At 53.7% G+C, this 22,618-nt stretch overlaps 3 protein-coding genes across 3 annotated transcripts; all 3 read right to left on the bottom strand.

The window, feature by feature from the left end:
• Nucleotides 1-287: 287 nt before the first annotated feature.
• Mogat3 (monoacylglycerol O-acyltransferase 3) lies at nucleotides 288-6,683 on the bottom strand. The gene is made up of 7 exons (XM_052754770.1): nucleotides 5,555-6,683; nucleotides 5,238-5,345; nucleotides 4,692-4,762; nucleotides 3,984-4,188; nucleotides 3,197-3,371; nucleotides 1,216-1,418; nucleotides 288-1,119 (listed from the first exon to the last, which is right to left on the bottom strand). The coding sequence occupies exons 1-7, from the start codon at nucleotides 5,625-5,627 to the stop codon at nucleotides 965-967; spliced, it is 990 nt and encodes a 329-aa protein (XP_052610730.1). The 5' UTR covers nucleotides 5,628-6,683; the 3' UTR covers nucleotides 288-964.
• A 28-nt stretch (nucleotides 6,684-6,711) lies between these two features.
• LOC128120617 (2-acylglycerol O-acyltransferase 2-A-like) lies at nucleotides 6,712-8,351 on the bottom strand. Its single transcript, XM_052754771.1, has 5 exons — nucleotides 8,046-8,351; nucleotides 7,699-7,903; nucleotides 7,384-7,558; nucleotides 7,074-7,258; nucleotides 6,712-6,877 (listed from the first exon to the last, which is right to left on the bottom strand). Exons 1-5 carry the CDS (start codon nucleotides 8,118-8,120, stop codon nucleotides 6,723-6,725), a joined length of 795 nt encoding a protein of 264 aa, XP_052610731.1. The 5' UTR covers nucleotides 8,121-8,351; the 3' UTR covers nucleotides 6,712-6,722.
• A 3,742-nt stretch (nucleotides 8,352-12,093) lies between these two features.
• Nucleotides 12,094-22,609, bottom strand: Plod3 (procollagen-lysine,2-oxoglutarate 5-dioxygenase 3). Its single transcript, XM_052754039.1, has 19 exons — nucleotides 22,480-22,609; nucleotides 22,061-22,152; nucleotides 21,801-21,937; nucleotides 21,558-21,721; nucleotides 21,336-21,448; nucleotides 21,155-21,218; nucleotides 19,763-19,860; nucleotides 19,450-19,551; nucleotides 19,182-19,307; nucleotides 18,920-19,041; nucleotides 18,616-18,720; nucleotides 18,360-18,485; nucleotides 17,967-18,108; nucleotides 17,749-17,862; nucleotides 17,551-17,619; nucleotides 16,255-16,359; nucleotides 15,275-15,421; nucleotides 13,820-13,945; nucleotides 12,094-12,716 (listed from the first exon to the last, which is right to left on the bottom strand). The coding sequence occupies exons 1-19, from the start codon at nucleotides 22,598-22,600 to the stop codon at nucleotides 12,561-12,563; spliced, it is 2,229 nt and encodes a 742-aa protein (XP_052609999.1). The 5' UTR covers nucleotides 22,601-22,609; the 3' UTR covers nucleotides 12,094-12,560.
• Between the last annotated feature and the right edge of the window lie 9 nt (nucleotides 22,610-22,618).

Here is a 22,618-nt window from a genome sequence, read left to right as displayed (position 1 = left end):
TTCTAGGACAGCTGGAGCTATGCAGAGAAACCCTGTCTTGAAAAACTAAAACAAAACAAACAAACAAAAAGACCCTGATAGTGATGGGTGTGGTGTTATATGCCTTTAATCCCAGAACTCGGGAGGGAGAGGCAGGCAGATCTCTGGGAGTTTGAGGCCAGCCTGGTCTACAGAGTGAGTTCCAGGACAGGCTCCAAAGCTACACAGAGAAACCCTGCCTCGAAAAACCATTAAAAAAAAAAAAAAAAAGACTGTGATAGTTGAGAGTTTTAGATTTATTTATTTTATTTTATGGGAATGAGTGATTGCCTACGTGAATGTGTGTGCACTCTGTGCTCGCCAGGTGCCTGTGGAGGTCAGAAGAGAACAATGGATCCCTTGGAACTAGAGTTATGGGTGGTTGTGAGCCTCCATGTAGGTGCTGGGATTCCAACCTGGGTCCTCTGCAAGAACCACAAGTGCTCTTAACTATTGAGCCATCGTTCGAGGACCATGAGACCCACTATTGTGTATAATTAACATATGTTAATAAAAACGTAGGCAAATAGGATAGTGACTTATCCAAGGTCAAAAAACAAAACAAAACAAAAACACTGGGCGGTGGTGATGCTGGGCGGTGGTGGCACACACCTTTAATTCCAGCACTCGGGAGGCAGAGGCAGGCGGATCTCTGTGAGTTGGAGGCCAGCCTGGGCTACAGAGAGAGTTCCAGGAAAGGTGCAAAGCTACACAGAGAAACTCTGTCTCAAAAAACCAAAAACAAACAAATAAAACAAAAACAAAAACCAGCCAAGACTCAGTGGGAAGAGACCAGAGACCCAGACTAGGGGGTGGGGGACATTCTATAGCACCTTGGGATGGGGATGGCCATGTCTGGACATGTTCGCCTGCAGAATTAGCATTTATGAAGTAGTGGAGCATGACATGGTGGAAGTCTGCAGGCCCAGGGTCCAGGGTCTCAGGTCTAGAGGAAGGTGAGGTGGGTAGAAGCGGGGACACCGTAGGTCTCCTTGTGGTCTTCAAACAGTTGCTCCAGAGCCTTCATGTAGAGTTGGTGATAATGATCCACTTGGTTTTCGGTGGGTTTGAGGCACTGGGGTATATGGATGGGGCGGCCCACTGCAGGGGGGGGGGGGGGAGATGTGGGTGAGACGGCTCTCTTGCTGCAAATACATCGGACAGTGGCTCTCCTCCCCAGAGATCCCCCAGACTCACCCACAGTAGTGATAGGCTTGGCAAATGGTACCAGACCCCAGGAGTTGGCAGAGAAGAGACCACGGCCCCAGAAGACGCAAGGGGAAAATCCCATGAGTCTCTTGAAGGCAACTTGACACTGATGCTGCCAGGAGTTTGGGGCAAAAGACTTGAATCTGTAGATATCGTTCTCCCCAAAGGAATACACAGGCACGAGGGAGGCCCTGGGAAGAAAGGCTTGCTGTGGTTAGTACGTGTGTCTCCTCTTGCCTAAGTCTCCCAGGATGCTGGGACTCAGGGCCTGTCTCACCACACCTGGCGCCAAGGCATCGCCTTGAAATAGGGGTGAAGGTATGGGGATACTGCCCAGTGACGCGCTTGCCGTGGAACAGTGAAGACCTGAGCTTGATTCCTAGAATCTACGTTTTAAGATCCAGATGCAAGGGATGGGGCTGGAGAGACCTGGACTTGAGTCTCAGCACCCACAGGGTATCTTACAACTGTCTCTAACTCCAATTCCAGAAAATCCAAGGCCCTTTTCTGGCCTCCTTGGGCACTGCACACACATAGCCCATGGACATGTACGCAGGCAAACACACACACACACACACACACACACACACACACATAAAAATAAAAGGACATTTTTAAAAATCCAGGTGTTCTGTTGGTCTTTTCTGTGTCGAACACACAGACTGCAAGCCCAGCACCACTTTGAGATCTTTGGCAGCAGTTAACTCTGCAGCTCACACACGACTGAGCCTGTATGATAATAAGTATTCAGAGACGGGTTATGTCTGGGGCACTCACCAACCTACGACAGAGCGCCTGTGTGGCCTGGGCAGGCGTCTCCATAACGGGTAAGGTGACCTGCTGACATCCCACGCAACCTAAGTCAGAAGCTCATTTTTTAGTAAAAGGGGGACCTGTAGGGTCCTGGCCCCCGTTTTGGGTAACTGTTGCCTTGCTTACTGACCTTGACCTTGATATCCTCCCTATGCTAATTCCCTGCTGGGTTCTACCCTCCTGAATGCTTAAGGGAAGTTCCTTGTCTGTGTATCCTGCATAATGGGTGTTAACAGCTTAGATGCAAGATTGTAAAACATCTGTAGCGAACTTCTGCCCTCCAGGGTTCTCCCATTGTGCTGTAAGCCTGTATTTAAGACCTCTTCCCTCCTTCAATAAACAACATTTGGCATTAAAAAAAAAAAAAAGGAACTGAATATTCAGAGACTTTGCAGTGGTTACAAGTGAGTAACAGCAGAAGTGTAATAGTGGCCTACTCTGGTTTCCTTTAAGATTGACATTTAAAAACAGTCTGAAACATAGAACTCTGAACTTACTCATATATTGTTTTGAAATGCCAATGCGGTTAAAAATGGAATTAGTTTCATCTCAGCCAGGAAGCTATCTAAGAAAAAACACTGTCCTACACCTGTGCTTTATCACCTACATTAACTGAAGTTGTTTAATCTGAATGTCAAGAATAAAGTACTTTAATAGAGAAAAAATAAATAAATAAAAATAAAAAATCCAGGTGTGGGGCTGAGGAGATGGCTCAGAAGTTAAGAGTACTTGCTATTACAGAGGACCAGGGTTGGGTTTCCAGCCCATGTGTTCAGCAGCTCACAGCTAGCTGCCTGTAACTCTAGACAGGGGATCTCATGCCTTCTGATGGCCTCCTGTGTGTGTGGGGTGTGTGTGTGTGTGTGTGTATGCGCGTGCATGCATGCAATATAGATATACCTACCTATCCTATCTACACCTATCAAGTAGAATACTCACCTAGCATGCATGAAGCCCTGGGTTCCACCTCCAGCACAGTGTAAACCTGACATGATGGTTCACACTTGTAATTCCAGTACTCAAGAGGTGGAGGCAGGAGGATCAGAAGTTCCAAGTCATTCTTGGCTACAGGGTGAGTTCAAGGACAGCCTGGGCTACGCGAGACCCTGTTACAAAGCAGACGCCCGACCTGAGAAGCATCCGCTGTCCCACTCACCCGTGCCTTAGCGCCAGGCGCACGAAGCCTTTCCGTGTCCTTAGCGTGATACAGTGCTCCCCCGGAACCGCGTACAGGGATTCCTGGGCGCCCCCAATCAGGATGGTCACTGCCTGGCCAAGCTGGGGCTGTGACAAAATGAAGTCCAGACTCTGTCGACTCACAGGACACAGCCCTGTGGACAAAAGCAGGGGACTGTCACCACCCTCTCCCCTGCTCCCCAGCCCTCCCACAGCCAGTCTTTGGTACAGAGAGAGCAAGCCTCATGTCCTGATCCTTTCTGAGTTCTGCAGTCCCAGGATCCTGTACAACACACTTGGTGTCCCCCTCGGAGTGGGACCAGTGCTCAAGCCAGTTCTCCTTCCGAAGTAGGGGTCTGCTGTGTGAGGATCTTGTCAGTTACAGAGGGGACAGCCTACAATCCATGGGCGCTCTCACCTTGCATCTGTTACTGGGTTTACTCTGACCAAAAGCAACTGAGGGGAGGAAAGGGGTTGTTTTAGCTTATAGGTTGCAGGTCCATCACTGCGGGCAGTCGGTGCAGGAGCTCACGGAGGAAGCGCTCCTTACAGGCTCACTTGCAGACTCCTGCCTAGCTAACTTTCTTCTACAAGCCCAGGGAATGGTGCTGCCCACTGTGGATTGGGTCCTCCCACATCAACTAACGATCAAGACGACAGTCCCCCACAGGCCGATCTGATCTGGGGGAGCCCCCCATTGAGATTCGCTTCTCAAAGGGGCTCTAGGCTGTGCCAAGTTGACACGAGGCGAGGATAAGAAGGCTCACCGTTGAACATGAGGTAGTCTCGATAGATAGGAAGATAGAAGAGTCCCACCAGCGTGGCGATCCAAGGCCGCAGCCCGGGAAAGAGCTGGCAGAAGTCATTGCTGTCCGTGGAGAAATTACAAAAGATTCCCGTGCTCATGACCCCGTGGGGATGCGCACCCAGCACGTAGTTCCGGTCAGGAGGCAGCTCTGTGGTTTTCAGTAGCTTTGAGGTGTTTGGGAAGACGTCAGGAGGAAGGAGGCACAGAAGGCAAGACCAGGGCCAGGTGAGATTGTTGGGGCTTGTAAAGGAGATTTGCTACCAAGTCTGACAACTCGAGTTCAATCCCTGGGACCCACGTGATGGGAGAAACACCCCCCACCCTCACCCCACCCCACCCCCTCCCTCCCCTCCCAAATCTATTTGCTACAGGCACTGTTGTAGCATACGCAAGCCCCTACCCCACCCTCCAAATAAGTAAAATGTAAACTTAAAAAAAAATTAAATTTCAAAAGTCAATAAAAATAAAACAAGAACACAAGATAACTGCTGGAAAGAGCTGCCCTTTACCCCAAAGTTCAAAGTTCAAGGTCCCAGGGTTCACTCTCACATATCACCCCATTCTGAGCTCAGACATCCAATCCAGTAGAGGCTCCAGCACAGAGGAAGGTGAGTGGGTGACAGAGAGGAAGGAGACCAACTGTCTTTTAAGAGTTTGGACTCGTCACCTTGATCGGGAAATAATCTCTTTGGTGTTTCCAAATTGTCCACTTTCTCATCCACCTGCCTTGCCTTCCACCTGCACACAGAGAGATGGGGGCAGGGATGAAAGACTTCCCTGGGAAAACCTGTACCTTCTGGACGAGGCCAGATGGCTCAGGGGTTAAGTGCTCGCCAGGCAAGCAAAACGACCAGAGTTCGGATCCCCAGAACTCATGTAACGGCCAGGCGGGCCTGGAAGCCACTGGAATTCCAGCCTCAGAAAGTGGAGACAGGAATCCCCCAGAGCAGGCTGGCTAGCAAAAACTGCCATATCAGTGTGCTCTGGGTTTGATTGAGAGCCCCTGCTTCAGGGAACAAGGTGGAAGAGTGATGGAATCAACCTCTGGTCCCCACAGGCAACACGCAACACCAGTGCACACAAGTGAACCCACCACGTGAGCCCGCTTACATTTAAAAGCAAAAGAAAACCAAAACCCCACAGGCGTGTGCATACACACAGAGGGTGGCAAAACATGTCTCACGACCCGAGGAGACCTTTGTCCAAAACTTACCTTGGTTGGGCGTGTCCCAGTCCAGGTACAACCATACCAAGTAGAGAAAAGAGAAGGACCAGAGCCGGGTAAAAAGGAGGAAGAAGACCAGAAGGGTGAAGAAGGGGCCTGGGTGAGAGAGAAAGATGACTTGGCTTTAGTCAGCCAAAACAACCTGCTCCTTCTCCTCCACCCCTGCTGAGCAGCCCTGTGGTCTCCTCTGTCCCTTTCCTGGTGCCTGGAACCCACAAGGGTAATAGCCCAGCCATACGGCCTCTAATCCCCTTTTCCTAGCCCCCATGCCTGCCCCACCCCCACGCCTCTCCAGTCACTCTTACCCATGAACAGAAAAGTGAGCACATATTGGTAGGCGCCTATCACCTCAAGCCATTGCTTCTGAGGTGTTTTCATGGCGAGAGGGAAGAGAGGAGATATGGGGACAGAGGTCCCAGTACTCCCTTTGTCTGACAAGGACTCCAGGACCTAGGAAACAGAGGATGAAGGTTTGGGGCTGTGATCTCACAGGACGCAGTTCACTTCTGGGGTGATCAGATGTTGGACCTGGAGCCCCAGAACTTTCTAGGCTCCTTCTTGGACTGACCTGCTGTGAATATATATTGTTCCCATTGGTTAACACATAAGCTGTTTTGGCCTATGGCAAGCAGCTTAGAGGCAGGTGGGAAATCCAAGGAGAGAGACAGGAAATAGAAAGGCAGAGGCTGGAGAGACACCAGTCTGCTGCCCAAGGAGCAACATGCCAGCACACCAGTAAAGTCACGAAATACATGGCAAAGCATAGATCAATAGAAATGGGTTAATTTAAGATGTAAGAGCTAGCTAGCAAGAGGCCTGCATAGGCCATACAGTATGTAAATAATATTAAGCCTCTAAGTGATTATTTTATAAGCAGCTGTAAATGAGAGAGATTTGTCCCTACCAGAGCTAGACAGGACCGGAAGAACTCTGGACCGCTGGGGGCCGGAGGGACCTGAGAAAATCTTTCTACACCGACAGGTTTAGAAAAATCTTCCGAATATACTGACCTTTGAACTTCCTTGGTCAGTGAGTCTGGGCACGTTACTGGGAGGAGCCCCGAGCAGGAACAGAGAGTGTATAGAAAAGGGATAGCACCTCCCTGGTGACTGAGGCATTAAGGCAGGGAGCAGGCAAGAAGCCGCTGGCCAGCCCACCCACTGGGCCACAGGGACCCAGACAACAGTGTGGACCTGAGACTTTGATCTCCCACATACAGGCCAGGCAGGGCAGGAGGACCCAGATATGCCGGCAGGCAGGCCCGGGGAAGGCAATCTGTTTGCAGGTCCCTGGGAGTGGTCAAGGCTACCAGGATCAGTGGGGACAGTGGGGCCCCCCTGCCCTGTGGCTTATCTCTCCCTCCCCCGAAATTGTACAAACACACAAATGCTTCTTGTCTATTCCCACGTTTAATTTCACCCCCCACCCCTCGCAGTCACTCAGGAAGGCCAGGACACAGGAACACAGACACGCCTAGGTGAGAACAAGGTGTTGATCAGCAGGGACACCGTATAGGGTCTTGTGTTCCTCAAACAGTTGGGTGAGCCGCTCTACATACAACGCGTGCAATTGGTCCACCTGTTCCCGGCTGGGCCTCGGGCTTCGCTGGACTGGAATTGGGGCACCCACTGTGGAAGGAACAGGAGGAGAAGACTGACTCTTAAGATGTCCCTAAATCTCCGACTAACGGGGAGGGGGGGGTTGTCGGGCTGGACAGCTTGGGGGATGAGTGCCAGACTCGTGGACCAGAGAGCTGGGATGGCAGGCAGGCTTTAAGGGAACAGTCCCCCTCCTGGGAGAGGATGGAAGAGATTCATGACTCACCCACAGTGTGGATGGGCACACGGAAGGGTATCAGGAGACCCAGGCGACCATGAAAGAGAGGCAGGGCCACACTCAGCATCCTCTGAAGACCTTCCTGCACCCTCCGCACCCAGGAGCCTGGCGGGTTGGGATACTGCCGGAAGAGCTCATTCTCTCCAAAGGAGAAAATGGGCACCAGCCAAGCCCTGGAGGAGCAGAAACAGACGCATGCGCCTGACTGCTGGGGCCTGAAGGTGCGGGGTTCCACACTCCTCTCTTGCAGGGCAGCTCCGGTGCATACACCCCTGCCCGACGCCCGCCCACTCCTCACCCGTGTTCCAGGGATAATTTAATGAATCCTTTCTGATTCCGGAGTCGCAAACTCACTGTTCCAGGCTTTGCCTCCAAAGCCTCCAGGGGACCCCCCACAGCCAGGACAGCCACCTGGCCACCCTCGGGGTGGGACAAGAGATAGGAAGCGCTAGCCTTGTCAGAAGAGACTAAACCTGGGTGGGGAAGACAAAGGGTGGGGTGTACAGAAATACCACCAAGACAGAGGTGAACACAGGCGCCCCCACCCCCACCCAGGATAGGAAAGGTTAGGTGACCTCCCGCGCCCGGGGATCTTGAGAAGGGGCTTCCTTACCACTGGTCATGATGTAATCTCGGAAGAGAGGCACTTGGAACCAACACGGCAGCATGAGTAAATGTGGCTTGAGACCCGGAAAGAGGCGAGAGAAGCCTGTGGCCTCCGTACAGAAGTTGCTGAAGGCCCCAACAACCAGGACCCCGTGAGGGTGGAAACCAAACAGGTAGTTTTGAGATGGATCCAACGCGGCCGTTTTAACCAGCTGGGGAACAAAGGTTATTACGGATGTATCACGTTTCCCAGTGAGGAACAGCTTTGGGGTTGGGGGAGGGGATGCCTGCATTTGTCTCTTTTGAGACCCCACCCATCCATCATCAACCCAGCGCACTTTCTGGGACTCTCACCGTGACGGGGAAGTAGTCTCGGAAATACTTCCAGACTGCCCAGTTCCGGACCCAGGCAGAACGGCGACCCCCCATCCTGGGTGTGTGTCTATCTCTGCAGAGCCAGGCCAGGTAGAGGACCACGAGGGTCCAGGCCCGGCCTAGAGAGGCTAGGACCAATGCCACCAGGCACAGCAGGGCTGAAAGACAAGATAGAGAGGCATGCTAAGACCCCAGGTGTTAGAGCCGGCAAGATGGCTGAGATGGTAAAGGTGCTTGCTGCCAAGTCTGATGACCTGAGTTCGATTCCCTGGTCCCATATAATGAAAGGACAAGCCTGATTACTTCAAACTGCCCTCTGTTCTGCACATATTTGCTGTGGCATGAACATAACCACCCCACAAATATATATATATATATATATACACAAATATTTTAAAAGGAACCCAGATGTTTAAGCCTTTCCTCCCCTCTGGCCCGCTTTCCCACTCCTATGCTACTCAAACCTTAGACTCCTCCTAGGACCCCAGAAATCCCTCCTCTGTCTCCGTGGGATCATGGGGAAGAAGAGCATCCACAGCCAAGTGTGTCTGACTCCAGGGCCTTTGGGGACTCACCAAGTCCCAAGAACGAAAAGACCCACTGAAGCACGGCAAACACTTGAAGAGCCCGGTGCAGGGGACTGGACGAGACCTCCATACTTTAGAGGGGAGAGGCACAGGGCAGCCCACAGCTTAAGTACACACTCCCCCTCTTAACTCAAGTCTCTGACTTTGACCCCTGGGCCTGGGCCCACCCCCACTTCAGCCCCCCTTCTCTGACCTACAAGTTGGACAGTGAACTGTGAACAGGGCCAGGCAAAGCTATCTCTCCCCGAGTTTGCAGGAGTTGACCAATGGGATGAAGCGGGAATGATGGGGCGGGGCCAGGAGCCTAGAGCAAGGTGTTTGAACTCCACAGCGGTTAGGGCCTCAGGTCTCTGCAACTAGGCTGAGAGAGAGATCTGACATGTACTGTGAAGACCCCATGGGCCTTTACAAGAGCAAGTCTGAAAACTCCATAGTCACTGCCTGGGTCTAGTTAAGGTCAAATTCCCAAGGCTGTAAGCAACAGGAGGCCGCCCGCTGCAGGGTCTGCAGACAGTTCCAGGCCCCGCTGCTGAAGCGCACTGTCTTCAGGCACAGGATTCTTACCATCCTGAAATCAGAACGACTGGGACGATGCACACGGGACCTACACACAATCCGGCTTAGTAACTGTCATTCATAGAAAGAGGGCGGGTACAAAGAATCTGGAGAGATGGGTGGGCAGTTAAGAGCACTTACTGTGCTGGGCCAGGGTGGCACATGTCTTTAATCCCAGTGCTCGGGAGCGAGAGGCAGGTGGATCACTGTGAGCTCAAGGCCAGACTGGTCTACAGAGCGAGTTTTAGGACAGCCAGGGCTACACAGAGAAACCCTGTCTTGAAAAACAAAAACACAAAAAACCCAAAAAAACAAAAAAAAAAACCTAAGTCGGTTCCCACACCCATGTCAGTTGTCTCACAACTGTCTGTAACCCCAGCTCCAGGGCACCTGATGCCCTTTCCCGGCCTCCACAGGCACCTGCAAGCTCTTGGTCACATGTATGCACACACACACACACACACACACACACACACACACACACAAAAGATTTTACAGTAAGATTTTAAAATCTTTTTCTTTCTACCCATGTGTATGTGTGTACAGGATGGGAGGGTGAAGGCCAGAGGCACCAGCTTCTCTGGAGCTGATGTCACAGGTGGTCGTGAGCGGTCTGACCTGGGTGCTGGGAACCAAACTCAGGTTCTCTGGGAAAGCAATGAGTAATCGTAATGGCTGAGCCATCCCTCCAGTCCCCAAATAAATCTTTTAAAAAAGAGTTGGGGGAGGGTTAGGGAAATAACTCAGTCAGCCAAGTGCATGCCTTACTGAGTGTGTCTCCCCTCAGAACTCACCCATGTCAAGCCTGGCGGTGGTGGCGCACACCTTTAAATCTCAGCACCCTGGAGGCAGAGGCAGGAGGATCCCTTAACCATACCATGGATCGGTTATGTCGTCAGCTTAAACCCTGGGCAGAAGGAAGGAACTCGCTGTGAACATGGAGGTGTTAAGAGGCAGGAAATGTATAATTGGTGATCAAGTGTACTCGATCCTAATTTTCTTTTTTCGTTGTGGGAGAGCACACACACCCCTTTTGCCTGTAGAGGTCAAAGGGCTACTTGGGAGTTTGTTACCTTCTTCCACCGTGTGGGTCTGAGGGACTGAACCCAGATTTGACAGCAGCAAATGCCTGTACCCAGAGGGCCATCTCCCTAACCCCAATTTGCTTTCTTTTAATGCCAGGGATCAAACACAGGACCGTGTGAATGCTGAGTAAGCACCCCACCACTGAGGGATATCCCAGCCCTTGGTTGTTTAGACAGGTTTGGCTGCAAGCACCTTACCAGCTGAGCTGCCTCAACAGCCCTTGCTATTTATATTTTGAGACACACTCACTATGTAGCTCTGGCTGGTCTTGAACTCCACATCCTCCTGTCTCTGTCTCCTGGATGCTAGGATTACACACTGCATTTCCTGGCCTTCATTTTGTTGTTGTTTTGTTTTGTTTTTTTGAGACAGGGTTTCTCGGTGTAGCTTTGGAGTCTTTCCTGGAACTCACCCTGCAGACCAGGCCTGCCTCTGCCTCTCAAGCACTGGGATTAAAGGCGTGCGCCGCCGCCGCCGCCACCACCACCTGGCCCTGGCTTTCATTTTTAAGTCAAGCAAGCCAAGTATGGTACTGCATGCTAGCAATCCCAGCCTTTGGAAGGCAGAGGTAAGAGGATCACCTTAAAATCAAGAGCAACCTAGAATACACAGAGAGATTCTGTCTCAAAACGCTAAGAAGGAGCCGGGCGGTGGTGGCGCACGCCTTTAATCCCAGCACTCGGGAGGCAGAGGCAGGCGGATCTCTGTGAGTTCGAGGCCAGCCTGGACTACCAAGTGAGTTCCAGGAAAGGCGCAAAGCTGCACAGAGAAACCCTGTCTCGAAAAACAACAACAACAACAAAAAAAAACGCTAAGAAGGGGCCTCGAGAGGGCTCAGTGGTAAAGGTGCTTGTCACCAGCCTGACAGATTATTCTGAGTTTCATTTCTGGGTCTCATACTGTCTTAGTCAGGATTTCTATTGCTGCTTCGACAAGACACCAACCCAGTGCAAGTTGGGGAGGAAAGGGTTGATTTGGCTTATGCTTCCATGTTGTAGTTCATCACTGAAGGAAGTCAGGACAGGAACTCAAACAGGCCAGGATCCTAGAGGCAGGAGCTGATGCAGAGGCCATGGAGGGGTGCTGCTCATTGGCTCACTCAACATGGCTTGCTCAGCCTCCTTCCTTATAGAGCCCAGGACCACCAGCCCAGGGATGGCACCACCCACCATGGGCTGGGCCCTCCCCTATTGATCACTACTTAAGAAAATGCCTTACAGCTGGATCTTCTGGAGGCATTTTCTCAGTTGAGGTTCCCTCCTTTCAGATAACTCTAGCTTGTGTCAAATTGACAGAAACTACCAAGCACGCACATGGTAGAAGAAAACCTATCCCCACAAGTCACACACACACACACACACACACACACACACACACACACACAATGTAATAAAAGGGGGAGGGGACTGCAGAGCTGGCTCCGAGGTTATGAGTGCTGGCAGCTCTTGCAGAGACCAGACTTTGGTTCCCAGCACCCCAGGCAGGCGGCTCTCAACCCCACTACCTGTGACTCTAGTCCCATCTTGTGTGATGCCATCTTCTGGCCTCTGTGGACACCTCATGTGCATAGACCCACACTTACATACACAAAATTTACTTTAAAAAAAAAAGAATAAAGGAGAGGGGGTGGAGCTCAGTTGGTAGAGAACTTGCCACCATGCAGGACTCTGGGTTTGACCCCCAGCACTGTATAACGTGGACATGGTGGTGCACAACTGTAATCCCTCTAGTGAGTTGGAGGCCAGCCTGGGCTACATGAGACCCTGACTTTACATATATATATGACGTGGACTCAACAGTTACAAACACCCTTTTATTGAAAGTGAGGCTGAGGAAGCACAATAATTTATTAGGCAGGGAACTCTCAGAAGTCCGCTCCTGCTGGGCAGCAGTGGTGCACGCCTTTAATCCCAGCACTTGTGAGGCAGGGGCAGGTGGATCTCTGTGAGTTCGAGGCCAGCCTGGTCTACAGAGTGAGTTCCAGGACAGCCAGAGCTACACAGAGAAACCCTGTCTCAACAAACAAAAAACAAACAAACAAAAAAAGAAGAGTTCACTCCCCCTGAGTCCATGGGGTCAGTGGGAAGGTGGAATACTCCAGGGACCTCCTGAGAGGGATGCTGGGGCCGGACATTCAGTCCCAGGCACACAGACACACTCAGGAAATGAGAAGAGCCAGGGCCCCCCTCTCTGAGAATAGCAGAATGGGACCCCCAGGGCCCAACAAGGCACAATGTCAGAGAAGGTTTGGCAGACTGGTCGAGTGTCAGGGGTCAACAAAGGACACCATGATGTATCGAGTGCCCCGGGTGGTGGGCAGGCCCTCATGGTAGTGTGTGAGGCGGCCAGGGTGCAGGAGAGCCCAGCCCTTCCTGGGGGATGAGACTCTGCAGTCATAACGCAGGAAGCGGCAGCCACCTCCCTGGGGAGATGAGAGAGAACATAAAAATAAAAGTAAGGTTAGTGGACATGGGGATGTGGGGGCAGTGGGGCAACTGGCGTGGGAGAGGCGCCATTCAAAGGGGCTGGTGGTTAATCTGGACTGCCAACTTGATGGAATTTATCGTCATCAGAGAAACAAACCTCTGGGAATATCAGAGAGGGAGCTTCTAGAATGGGTTGAAGAGGGTCGGGGAAGACCCACCCCGAATAAGGACGGTGCCATTTCACGGGCTGGCAGCTAGGACTGATAAAAAGGAGAAAGTAAGGACTGGAGAGATGGCTCAGCAGTTAAGAGCACTGGCTGCTCTTCCAGAGGACCCGGGTTCAATTCCCAGCACCCACATGGCAGCTCACAACTGTCTGTAACTCCAGTTCCAGGGGGATATGGCATCCTCACACAGACATCCGTGCAGGCAAAACAACACTGCACATAAAATTAAATTTAAAAAAGGAAGGAGAAAGGCGAGCTGGGCACCAGGCTTCCCCTCTTTGCTTCCTGACTGTGGATACAATGTAACTAGCAGCCTCCCTCGGGCTCCATGCCTTCCTCACCCACACTCCCAGAATGTGAGCCAAAAGAGAAAAGTAACCAATACAGACTTGGGGAATCGAAAAAGGAGGGAACCAGCTGTGCTGGTTAACGCCAACTTGAAAGATGGGGTCATCAGGGATGAGGGGGTCTCAACAGAGGAAACACCTCCATCAGACTGGCCTGTGGGCATTTTCTTGACTGATAATTGATGGGGGAGGGCCCAGACCACTGTGGATGGGGCTATCCCTGGGTTACTGATCCTGGGTTCTGTAAGAAGGCAGGCTGAGCAAGCCATGAGGAGCAAGCCAGTGAGCAGCACCCCTCCATGGCTTCTGCATCAGCTCCTGCCTCCAGGTTCCTGCCCTGTTTGAGTTCCTGCCTCGGCTTCCCTCCGTGATGGACTGTGAGCAGCTGAGCCAAGACATGACCCAAAAGAAGGAGACATGTGAGAAGGCCCAGCCAGAGGCTGGGAAAGGAGCTAGACAAGGCTGCAAGGGTGAAGTGTGTGGAGGAGCCCGAGCGTCTTGAGCCAGGAAGGACCCCAGACTCACCTCATAATCCACGCCCTTGTGATTGAGGGCAACATTGAGCGTGAAGGTGGATGAATCGTGGTGTGGCCGAAGTGAGGGCTGCTCATCCGGCCGGTATCGGACCACGAAGTTCATCACCGCCCGTGTCTGTGGAGACATGAGGTGGACGCTATAGGAAGGGCAAGGAAAGCCACGGCTCTTCCATCTCTCTCCCTCTCTCTCGTCCATCTCTCTCTCTCTCTCTCTCTCTCTCTCTCTCTCTCTCTCTCTCTCTCTCTCTCTCTCGTTAGTTTTTTTTTTTGGTTTTTCAAAACAGGGTCTTGCTGTGTAGCCCTGGCTGTCCTGGAACTCACTCTGTAGACCAGACTGGTCTTGAACTCACAGAGATCTTCGTGCCTCTGCCTCCTGAGTGCTGGGATCATAGGCGTGGGCCACCACACCCGGGCCTACTTGTCCTCCTCTACCCTAGGTCCCTCCCTAGAACTGGGAGTGCAGATGTGGAATGCCATGTCCAGCTTTTTACAGACGACATGAACTCAGGTCATCATGCTTACATGACAAGCCCTTTACTGATCAAGCCATCTCCCCGGCCCCATGTTTCCCCGTTTTTTTGAAACAAAGTATCACATAGCCCACAAACTACAGATGTAACTATGTAGCTACAGATGACCCTGAACTTCTCTGATCCTCCTGAGTGCCGGGATTACAGTCCTGTGCTTATTACCTTACCTCCAGTTTACACAGTGCTGGAGATGGAAGTTAGGGTGCTGTGGAACAATCCTTTTCTACCCTATGATGTATTACTCTCACTGGTTAATGAAAAGCTGGCAGGCTGGTACCTGGGCAGGAAGTTAGGCAGGAACGCCAAACTGAGAATGCTGGGAAGAAGGAGGGCGGAGTCTGGGAGACACCAGCCAGCCGCCCAGGAAGCAAGACATGCTGGAGGACAGGTAAAGCCACGGCAATGTGACAATACACAGATGAATAGAAATGGGTTAAGTTGTAAGAGTTAGCAAGTAACAAGCCTGAGCTATCGACCCAGCGTTTATAATTAATATAAGCCTCTGTGTGGTAATTTGGGAAAGTAGCTGCGAGGTATTTGGGAATGGGGCAGTCAGGACAGAAAATCTCAGTCTACATTAGGGCTTTGTGCATGCCAAGCAAGCACTCTAACCGACCCACACCTCCAGCCCTCCTCTTCTGATCTGAGACAGCCCATGCTTTCCTCAAACTCTTGGTCTTCGTACCTCAGGTTCTCAAGTGATGAGGTTTAGGTGTCTGCATGCCGCTCCAGTGATTCTTCTAAAGGCACAGCAGCCCAAGTAGGAGGCCTGACTTCTTCCCAAGCCCATCTCCATCCCAAGCCCTAGGTCTGTGGAGCCTGAGTTACTACACTGATTGAGAGGGGGGTGCGTATGGAGCCTCCCAGGACCGGGGCACTGGGGGAAGGGGACAGCAGTGGTTGGGACAGCCCACCTTGGTGTGGTAGCCAGGGAACAGGTACTCGGTCATGGGCCCCACATATGTCCTCAGCAGCTGAAGCCACTGGTCTTCGTACCCGACCTGCTTCATGTGGATGTCCACGGTGGGAACATTCTCGTATCCTCCAGCCAGCCTGGAATCCTGCGGACAACAGACACTGAGCCACTCACATCCCTGGGCTAGCCCAGTCTTCCTCAGGGACAACAACAGCTTCATCTTGTTGGTTCCCATTTTTTTTTCAGGACAGGGTTTCTCTGTGTAGCCCTGGCTGTCCTGGAACTCGCTCTGTAGCCCAGGCTGGTTTCAAACTCAGAGATCCACCTGGCTCTGCCTCCCGAGTGTTGAGACTAAAGGTGTGTGCGCCACCACCGCCCAGCCCGAGTCTTAACACTTCTGTCTATCTGGGCCTTCCAGTCTCTGCTGCTGTCAGCTCTCCTATGAATCGCTCCGACCTTCCCATGTCATCTGGCCATGCTATCTAACACTGTAGCCCATGAAATAAGCGCCCTCTGTGTTACAGCTAACCTTGACTGTCAACTCGATGGGACCTAGAAACACCTAGAAGACAAGCCTCTGGGCATGTCAGGAGGGGTTATCTGGATTAGGGTGACAGAAATGGGAAGACCTGACCACTGTGGGCGGCACCATCCCCTTTGCCAAGGTCCTGGCCTGAATGACAGAGAAAGGGAGCTGAGCACCAGCATCCATCCCTCTCTGCTTCCTGACTGCAGATGCCACATGACCAGCCGCCTCACGCTCCTGCCGCTGCCACCCTCCCGCCATGACGGACTGCACCCACAGACTGTGAGCTGCCAGAAACCCTTTCTTCAAGCTGCTCTTGTCAGATATTGTCACAGCGAGGAGACAAGTAAAGAATGTACCCGGAATGAGTCCCGGGATTCCCCTCCGTACCCCAATCCCATGGTCCCTCCATCGGGCCCACCCTGTCCCTCTTGGGACCCCTCAGCCCTCACCTCGTGCCGGCCTCCAGACCACTGGCCATAGTGTTCCATTTCCTCCACCAGCTCATCACACATCTGCTCTGTCAGCAGTGGGAACCAGTACACGTCTGGGCATGGCTGGGGGCAGGACAGGGCGACAAGGGACAGGGCAAGGTGAACTCCAGGAAGGGGCGCAGAGGGTGGGGCAGGCAACAGGACAGGGCGGGGAGACGGACGGGGAGGATCTATGTAAGGGCCACCTGAGCTCTCTAGGCAGGTGCTGGGGTGGGGGTAGTCAGTGAAGAGGCCTGAGCAGAAAAGGGCAGAAGCAGGGTGCCTGGAGCCCCAGTATCTAGGACAATGACCCTGTTCTGCATTTTTTTTTTTTTTTGAGACAGGGTTTTATGTAGCCCAGGCTGGCCTCAAACTCACTATGTAGCTGAGGCTGGCCTTGAACTTCTGATCCTCCTGCTTCCACTTCCCAAGTGCTGAGATCACAGGCATGCAGCACCATGCTCAGTTTATACAGTGCTGGGGATTGAACCTGGGGCTTTGTGAATGCTAGGCAAGCATTCTACCAAGTGAGCTACAGCCCCGGCCCATTTACTTAGTTTTAGAAAAGGTCTTACTATGTAATCCAGGATGGTCTTGAACTTGCTATGTGTCTCGGGCTGGCCTGTAACTCCTAACCCTCCTCTTCCTGCCTCCACTACCTGAACTCTGGCATTACAGACACGCACCACACCGCTATCTGTCGTCATGTGAGTGTAGGCACACCTGTGTAGGGTGTGCTCAAATGTGTGTATGTGACATCTGAGTCTGACACCAGGAACTGATCGATTTTTCCTGCACCTTCTCCACTGAGGCAGGACCTCTTGATCAAACCCAGAACTTACTGATACAGCTGGTCTGGCTAGTCAGTCTGCTAAGGATCCTCAGTCCTGCCTTCTCAGGCTGGAATTACAGGTGGGCCACCACACACCCAGCATTGACTTGGGTTCTGGAGATCTGAACTAGGTCCTCATGCTTATGTGTGAAGGGCTTAACCACGGAGTCATCTCGTCTGCCCCTTCTGTTTCCTGAGACTTGGTCTTGTCTCCTGACTGTGGCTGGTCCGGCACTCACTATGTAGCCCAGGCTAGCCTGGAACTCTCCATCCCTCTACATCAGCTTCTGGACCTCTAAGATTACAGGCCCGTGATGCTTAGTGTAGCTATCAGCCTCCGTCTTGCCCAAACAGCAAACCCTCAGTCCCTGGGGGCTCAGCTTGGAGCCCACCAATCCCAGCGGTGGGCGCCTCACACAGGCCGAGGTCCTGGGGCAGCTTACCTGCTCCACCAGCCCCTCCCCATCCAGGGCCCGGCTGTAGTTCTCATGGATGTACTGTTCTTTCCAGTCCTGCGGGAGGGGTTGGGGCATTTGAGTGGAGCCTTCTTTACTCCCACCACTGGGCTACCCGCCCCCCACGGTGGGCAGTGGAGGGGGGGCCCCTGTTGGGTGGAAGCAGGGTCAAAGGGCCCCTCTTACCACAGGGTTGTCGAAGATCTGCCAGAGGTCTGGGTGTAAGTGGTCAGTGTCGTAGCGAGACGTGGCGAGCAGCCGGCCAAACTCGTGCTGGTTGCTGAGGTGGAGGAAGATGCCCTGGAGTGGGGTAAAGGGTGGGCATGCGTGAGGAGGACAACAGGAGGCTGTGGGCACAGCATCAAGTCCCAGACGTGGCAACCCATGCCAACCACCCCACTCACCTTATCCCGGAGGCTCTTACAGAACGCCATGTCTGGGTCAGTGTCACTGCCAGAGAACACCTCCTTCTGGGGCAGCTCCGTCCTCAGGGTCTCCCCGCGGATCACATATGCCTGGGATATGTAGGGCACGTTCCACACGCCCCTGCCGGCACGAGGTAGGATCAGCCAGGCAGACAACCCCCCAGATTACACTTTGTTCATCGCAGAGGCTCCTTCCCTCAGGGTACCCCAGAACCCTGGGCCTGAAGCCATCACATCACTGATATAATATAACCACCCAATCCGTTACCAGTCCCTACCCACAGCTGCGGCCTAATGACCACATAGGATGCTACCGAGTGGGGACCCAGGGAAGACTCTGGCACCGGCATGGCACACATGAGTGGGACTCACACTCGCTTCCGCTGTACCAACTCCACGTAGTCTTCGGAGCGGGCATAGTACTCGTCGGGGCTCAGGGCACCCCAGAAGTTGGACCAGAGCTTGCCATGGCGGGAAAGCATGGGGGCTATTACCTTCCTGTGGATAAAACAGAGGTGAAGGATGGGCAGAGGGAAGTGAACAAGAGGGGACAGGACCAGTCCCACCGAGGGAAGGGGTGGAGCTCCTAGGCCCTCCTGGGGCTCCACGGATGGGTGGGGCTGGTCACCTGTTTTGTTCAATCAAGATGCGCAAGGTCTCGGGGTTGGTAAGGACAGCATCAGCATCCAGGCTGAAGTAGAACTCGCACTCGGGGTCCTGCCGACAGCTATCCCTGGAGCGGAAGACCCACAAAAATGGGGAGATGAGCCAAATGGGGCATGGAGGCAGGGCAGCGGGGACGCTGGGATGAGGGGGTCTCCCAGCTCCGAGATGAGGACGAGAGTCGGAGTCTCCTTCCCAGGGGCTCCACCGTCTACGGCAGATGATGAGGCAGGGGAGTGGAATGTGAAGGCTCAGGGAGAGTCACTCACATGGCCATGTCCCTGGCCTCCCCTGGGCTCAGCGCTTCCTCTGGTCCTACTAGCTTTGCTGCTGAGAAGTGGTCCTGCAGCTGTGGCCAGGCATCGGCAATGTGAGGCTCATGGTACACCTCCTGAAGACGGGATAGGGAGAGGGTTGGACTGAAAGTGAGAGGGGGTCCATGAGGGATGCAATCAGGGGGGAGCAGATGGGAAGAGGTGCAGGATGCAGGGCGTGTGTGCGGGGGTGGGGGTGGGGTCTCCCATATCTCACGTTATTATGAAGGAAAAGAGAGATCCTGTCCGGGGGGTAATCCAGGAGCAGCAGTCGCTGGAGGAATCGAGGCAGGAAGGGTGTAGGCTGCTCCACAAACACGGCCAGAAGCACCCGGGGGGGAGGCTGGGGACACCACAGGACAAGGCTCACAGTAGCCCGGGCCTCTCTCTGCCCCGTAGCCCCCACCAGCCGCTGCCCACTCGGCCAGGTTGGGATGCCCAGGAGCTCCGCAATGGAGGCTGCCCTACATCACATCTCTCCTCACCTGCCCCCCCGGGAGTGTCCTCTGGTTCTGGTTGCAGAATCCACAGCCTCCCTGGGGAGTCCAGCCATTGGGGACATAGTTCCCCAGGTAGTTGAGCTGCAGCTGTGGGGACAGGGGGTGGGTAGCTAAAGTGGAGGCGTCTGGGGACAGACAAGAGGTGAGTTGGGCTCAGCACAGGGAGAATTCAGCAAGATGGAGAGGCAGCTATCCCAGCAGGTCTTCCACTGGGACTGGGGAGGACCAGACGTCTGGTCCAGGAGGGATGGGGTACCCAGGACCTGAGACAAGCAAGGGCTGAGGGCACCAGGGGCACCTTAGTGGGACCGTTTCCGTGGACCACAACAGGAAGGGTGTCGTAGGCCACATTCCGGATGCGCACACGATTCTGCTCAAACTTTAAGACCACTTCATCTGGGGGCGGAAAAGGGAAGGCTTTCAAGAGTCCCTTTATTTGGGGACCGCAAAGCAACAGGCAAAAACATTATTGAATTGGTTTAAGTCATCATCTAGTGTGTGTGACTGGGGCTGGTGAGACGGCTCAGTGGACAGAGGCCTTTGCCACCAGGCCTGAGACCCAGAAACCACACGGTAGAAGGAAAGAATAGACGCTCAAGAGCTGACCTCTGACCTCCGCACGTGCCACGGCACGTGTGCTCCCCTCCAAAACAAATACACGAGAAAAAAAACCTTTTTTTTTTTTTTTTTTGGTGCTTTTCTCTGAGTCCTTTCTTTCCTTGGAAAGGGTCTCCCTTCGGCCTGCAACTCAAGGTCCTCCTTCCTCTGAGATCTGAGATCAGGGCTATAACACCATCCTTGGCTTCTGTAAGTCTGACCAGGCTGTTGCTACCTGAGAGAGTTCAGCCACTCTACCTGAGTGACCTGGGTGATTCACTAGGCCCTAAGGGAGTCAGATTTCTTACCTGCCCAAGGGTCTTCCAAGGTGGGAAGTCAGGGAACTTTGCAGCTCTGTGTTAATGAAATCACAGTGGGAGAGCCCCTGACTGGGTACCTCAGCATATGCCCGGTTGGTCGGTCGGTCGGTCGACACCTGAGCTCCAGCCACCATTTTCCCTTTTTGTTTTTGGGTGGTGCCGGGGATTGAACCTAGGGTTTCTATATGCTAGGGACATCTTCTACCACTGAGCCACACCCCAGCCCCTCACTGGGGGATTCTAGGCAGGTGTTCTACCACTGAGCCATACCCCCAGCACCTCACTGGGGGATTCTAGGCAGGTGCTCTACCACTGAGCCACACCCCAGCCCCTCACTGGGGGATTCTAGGCAGGGGCTCTACCACTGAGCCACACCCTAGCCCCTCACTGGGGGATTCTAGGCAGGTGCTCTACCACTGAGCCACACCCCAGCCCCTCACTAGAGGATTCTAGGCAGGTGCTCTACCACTGAGCCACACCCCAGCCCCTCACTGGGGTATTCTAGGCAGGTGCTCTACCACTGAGCCACACCCCAGCCCCTCACTAGAGGATTCTAGGCAGGTGCTCTACCATTGAGCCACACCCCAGCCCCTCACTGGGGGAGTCTAGGCATTCTGTTGCTGAGCCACACTCCCAGCCTCCCTATCGCTAACACCATATAATATGCTTAAGGTATTGGATAAGTTAGCACACTGGTCATCTGCAGACCAGCCCAGTTAGTTCTGGCAGGAACCCGTTCCTCACCACCCACTTCTAACCATCTTGTTCCTCACCTAAGGCTCCATTGAGGTTCTGGAAGATCCGGGACTTATGGTCCAGATTAAGTTTGAGTTTCTCCTAGACAGCATGAGATGGACATGAGCGGGGGCAGGTGGTACCCTATCTTTCTCCAGCTCCCCTCATGCCTTCTCTCCCACTCAACTAGGGGAACGCCCCTATCCCCAGTCTCCCTACCCGCAGCCCTGGGTCCAGGTACAGTCGAGTGTAGAACAACTGATCATCATCATCATCCTTGTATTTCCACTGGCGGACGATTTGATGGATGGTGGGAGCGAAGCCAATGAATCCTGGGGGACAGAAGAGAGATAGAATCCCAGGATCCCACTCTCTCTCCAACCTTGGGGAACCTGGAGCATGCAGGGAAGGGAGCGCTGTCTTGAGTACTCTGCCACTCACCACCAGAGTTGAGGAAGCGCTTCCCCGTGCCCACCTCAGGGTACTGCTCTGCCAGCCCCCACTCGGGCCAGCAGAAGCTCTCAGCAGAGAACAGTAGATGACTGCCGCTCTGGACAAACTTCTTCAGCAGCTCTGCGGGGCTGCTGGCCAGAATCACGTCGTAGCTGGGCAAGGAAAGGGGTCTCTCTTTCTCTCTCCCCGTATTCTCACTTTCCCTCTCTGTCCACCCCAGACCCTCTTTACCTGTCTACAAACATGATAATCCTGTCTTCCTGGTTTGCGTATTTCTCCATCTCCTTCTTTAGCCATCTGACCTTCTGGCCTCCACCAACGGTTCGAGCCACGTCGCCCCCTCGCCACTCGTGGCCCAGGCCCAGGGTCTGCAGGAAAGAACCCCCCCGCACGCCCACGCCATGGAAGAGGTTCAGCTGGCCAAGGTGAGGAAACAGGACCAGCCGCCAGCCCACTCCGGACGGAGCTTCTCCCATGCGGCCCCCACTCACCCGGACGGTGTAGTTAAAGAACTCCGCAGACTGCAGAAAACGCCGGTATCCCTCCGTCTCTGCCGTGGCCACAGTGATCACCAGCAATTTGTCTGTCACAGCCACGGGAGTGGCACTTAGGACCCACGGCTCGGTGTCCCACGTGTGTATCCCCACCCACCTCCCCGTTATTTCACTAAAGTTCTTCCCACTTCCCTCCTGAAACTTCCCCCTGCCAGGGGACATGTGGTCTCCAGAAGAGTCGGGTGAGAGTAACACCCAGGGATGGGGGCTGGGGTGTTCCCGCTGTCAGGGGGCACTGGGACCCCTTGGTTCAGCGTGGGGGACAGGGTGATGCTCTGGGGCCCGGGAGGGGCTGGACACTCCCTCCCAGGCTGGCAGACGTGTCGACTCTGCCCACTGGGCTCCCGGGTTCTCACCTGGGTTGACGGCGTTGGAGCCCCGGGGCCGATCGGAGGCAGAAGTCACGGGGGGCAGCGGCGGCAGCAGCAGCAGCAGCAGGAGCAGCAGAAGCCGGGGCTCCGGGCCCGACGCAGCCATGGCCGGCGGCAGCGGCCC

This window comes from Peromyscus californicus, unplaced genomic scaffold, assembly GCF_007827085.1.
Source record: "Peromyscus californicus insignis strain IS unplaced genomic scaffold, ASM782708v3 Scaffold_2__1_contigs__length_46816999, whole genome shotgun sequence".
Classification (NCBI taxonomy): Eukaryota; Metazoa; Chordata; class Mammalia; order Rodentia; family Cricetidae; genus Peromyscus; species Peromyscus californicus.
This window is presented reverse-complemented; position numbering and strand designations above follow the sequence as displayed.

Excerpts from the sequence above, each read along its gene's own strand:
- Plod3 (XM_052754039.1), bottom strand. The coding sequence starts at position 22,600 with ATGGCTGCGTCGGGCCCGGAGCCCCGGCTTCTGCTGCTCCTGCTGCTG. Across the intron at positions 19,861-21,154 it reads GAACCTCAATGGAGCCTTAG|ATGAAGTGGTCTTAAAGTTT; the intron begins GTGAGGAACAAG and ends TTCCGCCCCCAG. Across the intron at positions 17,863-17,966 it reads GTAAGAGCCTCCGGGATAAG|GGCATCTTCCTCCACCTCAG; the intron begins GTGAGTGGGGTG and ends ACCCCACTCCAG.
- Mogat3 (XM_052754770.1), bottom strand. The coding sequence starts at position 5,627 with ATGAAAACACCTCAGAAGCAATGGCTTGAGGTGATAGGCGCCTACCAA. Across the intron at positions 5,346-5,554 it reads GCTCACTTTTCTGTTCATGG|GCCCCTTCTTCACCCTTCTG; the intron begins GTAAGAGTGACT and ends TCTCTCACCCAG. Across the intron at positions 1,120-1,215 it reads CAAGCCTATCACTACTGTGG|TGGGCCGCCCCATCCATATA; the intron begins GTGAGTCTGGGG and ends CCCCCCCTGCAG.
- LOC128120617 (XM_052754771.1), bottom strand. The coding sequence starts at position 8,120 with ATGGGGGGTCGCCGTTCTGCCTGGGTCCGGAACTGGGCAGTCTGGAAG. Across the intron at positions 7,904-8,045 it reads GAGACTACTTCCCCGTCACG|CTGGTTAAAACGGCCGCGTT; the intron begins GTGAGAGTCCCA and ends TTTGTTCCCCAG. Across the intron at positions 6,878-7,073 it reads TGTGCCCATCCACACTGTGG|TGGGTGCCCCAATTCCAGTC; the intron begins GTGAGTCATGAA and ends TTCCTTCCACAG.